The 9,418-nt window shown below is 39.8% G+C and overlaps 1 protein-coding gene across 1 annotated transcript in view; it reads left to right on the forward strand.

Moving 5' to 3' along the window:
• The window catches only part of FRAS1 (Fraser extracellular matrix complex subunit 1), a 377,453-nt gene extending 370,471 nt beyond the window's left edge, over window positions 1-6,982 (forward strand). The window contains 3 exon segments of the mRNA XM_049789877.1: window positions 287-492; window positions 4,182-4,328; window positions 6,286-6,982. Coding sequence (XP_049645834.1) covers window positions 287-492; window positions 4,182-4,328; window positions 6,286-6,879 — 947 coding nt within the window. The 3' untranslated portion in view covers window positions 6,880-6,982.
• The last annotated feature ends 2,436 nt before the right edge of the window (window positions 6,983-9,418 follow it).

A 9,418-nucleotide genomic window follows, 5' to 3' on the forward strand; every position in this document is an offset into this window, starting at 1 on the left:
TAATTGCTTAGCTTTTATTTCTGTCCTTTCAGCTGGAGCTTGTGTACCTCAGTATTCTTGGTACATCTTAGTACCAAGTACCAAGTACATCTCAGTACATATAGGATGTACTGAATGAAAGAATCAATAATGAACACATTTATTTTAGCACCTTAGGGGAATAGAGAATCATAGTGCTCCTCATAGAAAAGTACTTTGCCTCTAAGGCAGTGTGTTAAATCCTTTCTATCTCTGACGTGCTTTCATTGTTAACTCTGACCTAATTAATGCCTCTCAATCTTTTCAGGTCAAATCCTTTATGGTCGAGTACTTTGGAATCCAGAACAAAACCTTAATTCTGCTTACAAACTTCAATTGGAGAAAGTCTATCTTTGTACTGGCAAGGATGGCTATGTACCTTTCTTTGATCCCACGGGGACAATCTACAATGAGGGACCACAGTATGGATGCATTCAGCCAAACAAATACCTAAAACACAGATTTCTGCTGCTGGTATGCTGACATTTAGTATTATACACAAGTAGATTTTCTTCACTATCTATGAGTTTCTCTTAAAAGCAGAAGGCTCCTCCCCTACTAATGGTTCTTAGTAGATATTTTTGTTGATATAGTTATTGATCTTTGTAGATATTTAGTTTCTAGTCAACTAAATGACAGTATATGTTATCAAATGTGATGGTTATTGTGGGTCACAAAATAATCAATTATTGATAACCCTAGAAACAGAAAGTTTCCCTTATGAGTGTAGAGGACATGGAGGCTTATTGATAAGAGACTCCAGTTGTGATTTATGCAAATTTACAGTCATCACATTGTAATTAATTTTTTAAACATCTGCTTACTCAGGACTAAAACTTTCATAAGTATCTGGAGAAAGCGTTTAAGCCTCCCTTTTACAACACCATAGCTATTCAGTGCCAAAATTTACTAATATATCAAGTCAAAACAGCATATTGCCATTTGTGTAATATCAAATAAGTTAGGAAGATATAGGTTCTTTTCAAAAGATGCAAAAATAAAGACAATATAACCTCTCTTCTTCTGAGATAAAGTGAATAAAGACGTTTTTACTAAGAAAAAAATGTTACTTATAAAGTAAATAGGTTTCGCTATTCACATTATAAGTAAAAAAAGTAAGCTATATTAAATTGCTCAAATAAAATAGGGTTTTTATTTGTCACTTTTAAATGAATTATATTTTGTTTGTTTTGAGGCCACACTGCATGATGTTGCGTGCTTACTTTTAGTTCTGCACTCAGGGATCACTCCTGGTGGGGTCAGGAAACCATTGAGGTACAGAGATTGATTCTACATTGATCTCACTAGGCAAGTTTGTATTTCTTCCGCACCCCAAAGAAATATATTTAATCTCTCAAATGTATGTTTTTTAAATATACATATGAATCATTCAAGGATCTTAAGGATGCAAATTTTCATTAAGTAACTCTAATGTGGGAGACAGGCTTTGAATTTCTAAAGCTATGGTTTCATGGCAAACCTTTTCAAAACAAGTTGTAGTCAAGGACCTGATGAATTCATACAAATTATAATTGCCCCCCTTTTAAATCCACTATCCTGCTCCATGATTACCAATAAAGTATTCAATGTTTTTAAGTCAATAAATTGAGACCTTAAGTATTTTTCTGGCCCCTCATTTGGGTCATATATATTTAGGAGTATGATGTATTCCTAATGTACATATTTCTTGATTATTAAGAAATGATCTGCTCTTTCTCATAAACTTTTATTTGCATTTGGGCATTTATTTTCTTTTTCTTCTTTTTTATAATAATTTTTATTTTGACCAAAGTGGTTTACATATCTTTCATAGTAATATTTTAGGTACATATTGTCTATGTTGTCTGATATTAGTTAGGCTGCCCCAGACTTCTTGTTGTTGTTGTTGTTGTTGTTCTTTTGTTTTTGTTTTTGTTTTTGGATCACACCAGCAGTGCTCAGGGGTTACTCCTGGCTCTACGCTCAGAAATCGCTCCTGGCAGGCTCGGAGGACCATATGGAATGCTGGAATTTGAACCACTGTCCTTCTGCATGCAAGGCAAATGCCTTACCTTCATGCTATCTCTCCAGCCCCTACCTCAACCTTTTTAAAGGAGTTATTTGCTTAAGAATTATCTTCCGGGCCGGGCAGTGGCGCTGGAGGTAAGGTGCCTGCCTTGCCTGCGCTAGCCTAGGATGGACCGCGGTTCGATCTCCCGGCGTCCCATATGGTCCCCCAAGAAGCCAGGAGCAACTTCTGAGCGCATAGCCAGAAGTAACCCCTGAGCGTCACAGGGTGTGGCCCAAAAACCAAAAAAAAAAAAAAAAAAAAAAAGAATTATCTTCCAACCTTTGACTCTGAGCTTGTGTTTTCTGTTTCTTACAAGTAGCAAAATGTTAGATTCCATTTTCTGATCCATTTTGCCCCCTTGTGTATATTAATGAGTTCATTTAGAGTAGACAATTAACATGAAGAGAGATGATTGTCATGGAATTTTGTGCCTTTTTTTGTATAAGTTTGGTGTATTTGTGGGGGTTGTCTTGCCTTAAAGTACCCCTTCATTACTTTTAAAGTTGGTTTTGAATCTGTTAAATTCCTGCGATGTTGTTTATCCATAAAGCTGTGTATTCTTTTAACCCTGAGTGAAAGTAGGAAGTAGGAATTTCATTTAATTTTTTCACTATATCCCACCACTGCCTCAGGCCTGGAGGGATGCTTGTGATCAATTTGCTTAAGATAAATCTTAAGGATGCTTTTTTTTTTTGGTAGGTAGTTTCCCTTTTTTATCTGCTGCTTTTAGTATTGTCTTTATCTGTGATTTTTATCATTGTGACTTGGATGTGCCTTGAGGTGTTTTTATTTGGGTCTCATTTTTTTTTGGCATTTTTTTTTATTTAAACACCTTGATTACATACATGATTGTGTTTGGGTTTCAGTCATAAAAGGAACACCACCCATCACCAGTGCAACATTCCCATCATTTAACTCTTCAGTACTCTTCAGGATGTGAGTGGAGCACTTTTCAGCTCTGAAAACTTCTCAACAATGATATCTTTGACTATTGCTTCTTGGAGTTTTCTGTCTCTCTAACTCCAAAGATTCTTATGTTGATTCTGTTGAATTTATCCCAAAGTTCTATTGTTATCTATTCACTAATTTTGAGGACTTTTTTCATCTTCTGTTCATTTATTTTAAGACTCTTTCCAAGTTCTGCTGTTATATGATTCCATTCTCAGCAGCTGTTACTCTGCTGGTGAGGCTTTCCAGTGGGTTTTTCATTTCAACTACCAATTTTTTCTGTCATGTCATTTCTGTTTGAAGTTTTTTTAATGTCTAATCTTATATCCTACTGAGTCTTAATGGTTGTCCATTTGATGGTTCCTTTAAGTTCCTTTAATGGCTCTTCAGAACCACTACATTTGTTTACTAAGCATGATGAGATTTTGGTTGATTTCCCATTGTGACCTTTGTGTTGTGGTAGTGTTTTCTCTGTATTGCAGTGGAACTGACTAGAAGAAATTTGTGACTGGAGAGCAAAGCAAGCATTTGCTCTCTTCTTGGGGTTCACAGTCCTATGGTGAAAATGGCACTTCTGAGTCATAATGGTTACTGCTTTATTTCTGTCTGCCTTGGTTTCTTGGGACTGTGAATGACAATAAAATAAAACTTTAAAAAATGAGTTTCGGGGCCGGGTAGGTGGCGCTGGAGGTAAGGTATCTGCCTTGCAAGCGCTAGCCAAGGAAGGACCGCGGTTCGATCCCCCGGCGTCCCATATGGTCCCCCCCAAGCCAGGGGCGATTTCTGAGCACATAGCCAGGAGTAACCCCTGAGCGTCAAACGGGTGTGGCCCAAAAACCAAAAAAAAAAAATGAGTTTCTAAATACATTTTTATTGCTTAATGTTAATATTAATATAAAGAATATTAATAACTAGAGACTAGAGACTACATAAGCAATAAAATTGTGGGATGCTTTATTTGTAACTATGAAAAGGACCCCATATCCAAATACCATGAGAGTTGGTTGTGTAGGTAATTCTTTCTCAACTTTGAGACAGCAGATGAATCTCACATCCTGCTTTGAGGAATACATCAGGAATCTCCTCACCTAGAATGGTTAGTACCCCTCAGTACAGTGGTTCCATCTTTTTAAACCTTGTATTTTTTTTTTATCTGAAATTCTAGGACCGCAGTCAGCCGGAGGTAATTGATAAGTATTTCCATGATGTGCCCTTTGAGGCCCACTTTGCCTATGAATTGCCTGATTTCCACATAGTCAATAGCATGCCAGGTGTGGATGGATTTACCCTGAAAGTAGATGCACTATATAAGGTGAGTGTGGGATGAACCAAAACACAGAGTCAAGGCCATAATAAAGGTCACAAGGAAGGGATGACACTAAGGCTGTTTAGTTCTTTCATGACATTCTTGCTAGCAAGTCACTAAGCTGCCATTAACATTTTTATTTAACCTCAAGTTTTTCCATATATCCCCATTTATCGGAATGTTGATGAAATGGCTTAAAGTTTTCAGATAGTCAATAACCATTGAGGATATCAGGACTACATATGATGCATCCATTTTCAATAAATTCTTATGTGCCTGAATTTTGGACTCTTGGCCATGTCTGCTAACTTCTCTAAGCATGTGTAGACATTTAACCAAATCATAAATATAGTATAATAATTTGGAGTGCCTAGAATTGATTCTCTCCCCTTTTGGGTTTTTGGGCCACAACCAGTAATGCTTAGAACTTGCTCCTAACTAGGTGCTCATGAATCACTCCAGTGCTCAGACATCATATGGAATGTCAAAGAATGAACCAAGAGTCAGCTACGTGTAAGGCAAGTGCCTTACCTGCTGTATACGATCACACTGGTCACCATCCACTTTTTTCCCTCTAATTACTAATCTGTGATCTTCGAATCTAAAACTCTTCTAAAGTTAAGTCAAAACTGTGGAAGAATTCATGGTGGATGGGGGGGGGCAAAGAGATGGAAATAAAATACTTGATATAACAACTCAGGGAATGATCCAGGAATTTTCTGATTCTGCACAAAGGTATGCACAGAGAAGGTGTTTTGTATTGTCAAATGACTATTTTAGCTGAAATTTATCGATAATTATTAAAGTACTGGGCAAGAGAGAAAGGACAGTAGGTAAGGCACTTCTCTCTCTCTTTTGTTTTTTTTTTTTTTGGAGGGGGGAGGTCACACCCGGCAGTGCTCAGGGGTTACGCCTGGCTCTACACTCAGAAATCACCCCTGGCAGGCACAAGGGACCATATGGGATCCTGGGATTCGAACCACTGTCCTTCTGCATGAAAGGCAAATGCCTTGCCTCCATTCTATCTCTCTGGCCCCTGAGGCACTTCTCTTGCACATGGCCAACCTGGATATATTTCTGACACCTTATATGGTCCCCGAAGTACCCACCAGAAGTGATCCCTATACAGAACCAAGAGTGAGCCCTATTGGGGCTGGAGCAGTGGTGTGGAGTGGTAAGGCATCTGCCTTGCCGGCGCTAGCCTAGGATAGACCGTGGCTTGTTCCCCCAGCATCCATATGGTCCACAAGCCAGGAGTAACCCCTGAGCATCACCGGGTGTGCCCTCCCCCACCAAAAAAAAAAGAAAGAAAAGAAAAATAGAGTAAGCCCTGAGCACAGTTGGGTATAGCCCCCCTCCCAAAAAAATAGTAAATTAATTCAGCCAGCAATTAAAGCTCTCTTGGAATAAATGCTGTTATTCATAATGTTTTGTTGGGGGTCAGTGATAGTCCAAAAGAGTAGCACTCTTTTGGCATGCTTAGTATGTAAGAAAGCAGGGTAGATTTCTGGGTTTTTGCATGGCCCTCTGAGCACCACTAAGAGAAACATCCCCCTCCAGCAGTTTTTCAGATAAAGCCCTTGAGCACTGCTGTGACTCAAATACCAAAACCAAAACTAATTTAAAAATATAAAATAACACTGCTTCCCTGCTAAAATTGAAGACCAACAAATAATAAGCATTTGCATAAGGAGACTATGAAAATTTCATTCTCAAGGCTCATCCTTGCACTGATCAGATAACAGAAAATAGTGTGAATCACTAACCCAAATCACCTTTATTTGGAAATGCAAGAGCGTATGCTATATGGTTCAAGTCTCTACCAAGAAGCTACCAACCATTACTGATACTTTTCCTGAAAACCTTTACCAAACATTGTGATAGTGACTGCCTCACCGTTTCTTTTCTTCAGAGGATATGGTAAGGTTCAGGAGCACCTGTAACACATCTATTCCTCTTGCAGGTCGAAGCTGGACACCAGTGGTATCTCCAGGTGATCTACATCATTGGCCCTGATACCATCTCAGGGCCCCGGGTCCAGCGCTCTCTTACAGCGTCTGTGAGGCGCTCCCGAAGGGATCTGGTGGATCCCAGTGGCCAGTTGACCCTTGATGATTCCCTCATCTATGACAATGAAGGGGACCAAGTCAAGAATGGCACCAATATGAAGTCCCTGAATCTGGAGATGCAAGAACCCATCATTGCTGCATCTCTGTCCCAAACAGGGGCATCTATTGGCAGTGCCCTTGCTGCCATCATGCTGCTCCTTCTTGTGTGCCTGGTGGCCTGCTTTCTCACCAGGAAATGTCAGAAACAGAGGAAGAACACTCCAACTGAGAACATTTTGGAGGAGTACCCTCTGAACACAAAGGTGGATGTGCCCAAGAGGAGCCCAGACAGGGTAGAGAAGAACGTGAACAGACAGTACTGCACCGTGCGGAATGTCAACCTACTGAGTGAAGCTGAGGGTGCATATGTGTTCAAAGGTGCTAAAGTTAAAAAATTGAATCTGGAAGTCAGAGTCCACAACAATTTACAAGACGGAACAGAAGTTTAATGGAGGAGTCCTGCGTGTATTTTCTTTTTCTAAACCATTTTTATAAAAAAAATTAAAAAAAAGGGGGTATAATGGTATTTTTATAATCCTGCAGAGGAAAAAGGGAAAACTATATCTTTGGCAGAAGGCACACACATCACAGGCATTGACTCACAACTGAGCTACCTCATTAAAGGAAGAAGGACGGAGACCCCCAGAGCATTAGAGTGGTCATCATTTCCCATAATTTCTCTAGTAGTCCTAGAAGCTACACACCGGTCCTTCTGCAAGGCCAACTTCAGACAGCAAATGCTGTAGCATTAGGACACAAGCATAGAGGATTGGGGACACACATTGGAAGATCTCAAAGACAGCCATTAGGGTCTTTCTCTTCCAGTTCCAGCTTACTATTACTCAGTCTCTGGATGGCACCCTTGGAATCGCTAAGACCCAGATTCCACTTCTTTCCTGCTAATCAGCACAAGTCTATCTTTGCTCATTGTAGCCACTCAACAACCTGCACTCTTCAACCACTAACTGTACTTTGTCTATCCACACGCCTTCATCCGGGATTTCAAGTACTTACTCTAGTCTCAAGCATTGCTCCACAATTAGTGAGAAAAATATTAAAAACAGGCCTCTCCTGTCACACTAATTAGAACAGAAGAGGTGGTATGAGTTGGGTCAGGGGGAAGGACAGGAGAGAGGAACTTGAAAACTTGATTTCCTAAAGAAATAAAAGACCTGGCAAGCATCTCAGAACCCATCAGTGACTCTTTCCCTGGCCTAGGAGGATATCCTTGTGCTAGTTTATACCATACGATCATTGGCCGTGGCATTATCTCAGGGTCTAATCCTTGCTGAATGATCCTGAGGATGCATTCGGACATCCTGAAAAGTGGTTAAGAAAAAAAAAAAAAAACAGGATCACTGTACTTTGCCCTTTCTCTGTATTTAGCATTTATGGATACTTAAAGCACACACACACACACACACACACACACACACACACACACACACACACACCTGACACCCAAGATCTAAACAATATGAACCAAGCCCTGCTGTTTTGCCAGCTAAGGGATTCTTCAGAAAAGCAAGTGACATCTTTGAATAAAGCAAATCAGGAGAAACCCTAGATCGGTGCAAAATCTGAATTAATAGATGTCAATAAGTCTTCACAGCAAAAAAGAAAAATATTGTATTCACAGCAAACAAAGCCCTGATAGTATTCACAGCAGAAAAAAAAAGTACTAGTACTCTCAGCAGAGAGATCCAGTTCTTGATACAGTATTTCAGGGATCGTTCCTTTGAGGGATTATTTTCTGGTAGCTCGGGTACTTATTTGACCATATCCACACATTGCAAAGCCGTCAACATGGGGCTTTGAAATGATTTTGTGTTCAAATAATAGCTTTGCTATTTTGTGAGTGGTGTGCGCCCAGCTTGCTTTTGTGTTTCTTTTTTGTTTCTGCCTTATTGGCAAAAACCCGAAGCATGCTTCTTATATTGTTTTGAATGGGAATCACGATTCCATTGTTCAGCGTTTAAAAACATGCCATCTTCCTAATGCCCAACACACAACAGTCACTGAGCAGACAACAGAGCACACATTTTACAGTTCACACTATAGAATGACCCACACTCTTGAGAAAATTCCAAATGGGAATAATTTTGATATGAAAAGCTAGGAAAAATGAACCATGAAGGGTTATTTAGTTTTTCTACCAGACTCAGCACTCCCTGAGAGTAGACCTAGTGTAAGCTGTGCCTTTGATTTTTCTGTCGTGCCTTGCACATTACAAGCACTCCTGAAATACCTGTTTTGTTAAAAAAAAACTAAATGGTGTCTGGGTCAGTGACAGAGAAATACACTTAGGGAAAAAAGGGTGCTGAAAGAGTTTTGTCAAGGAAAAAAGGAAAAAAAGCACAAAAATGGTTTCTTCTATTTGAATTATGAAGTAGTGGAACAAAAACCCACTAATAACATAGGCATGAGTCCGGCATGGTCTGAAGGAAGACTGGACAGAAAAGTCTGAATGCTGTGCTGTCAGTAGATCAGCCTGTGAGCCAGTCTTCAGAGCAGAACATTGAGAGGAAAGTGGGCTTCACATTCATAGATGAGTGTGGTGTTATGAAAGGATAAATTAGGATGACTGAGTCCAGAACCATTTAGGTGATACTTAAGACCAACATTGCCAACTCAGCTGGAACTTCTGTCTTGGTCTGATGAACATCCAGAATTGACTCATAGCTGCAGAATACATCAGCCCAAAATCTTCTGCAGAGCAGCCTAGAGGGTTAGTTCCAATTCTGCATAGACAGGAAGCCAAACAATTGGGTGACCATGGTTGGTTTGACCAATTCCTCACAACTGTTATCACTGCCAGGATACCTTCACGAAAAAGCAGCACCTTCCCTTTTGCTCAAATATTCTTGAGTTAACCCTCCATGATAAATAAATAGGATCCCTGTAAGGGAAGAATACAGAGTGGGATAGGAGGAGGATGGTAGGTAGGAATGAAGATTGCTTGGTTAAAGAGCTCTATGTTTCTTCGTG

Source organism: Suncus etruscus, chromosome 16 (genome assembly GCF_024139225.1).
Source record: "Suncus etruscus isolate mSunEtr1 chromosome 16, mSunEtr1.pri.cur, whole genome shotgun sequence".
Lineage (NCBI taxonomy): Eukaryota > Metazoa > Chordata > Mammalia > Eulipotyphla > Soricidae > Suncus > Suncus etruscus.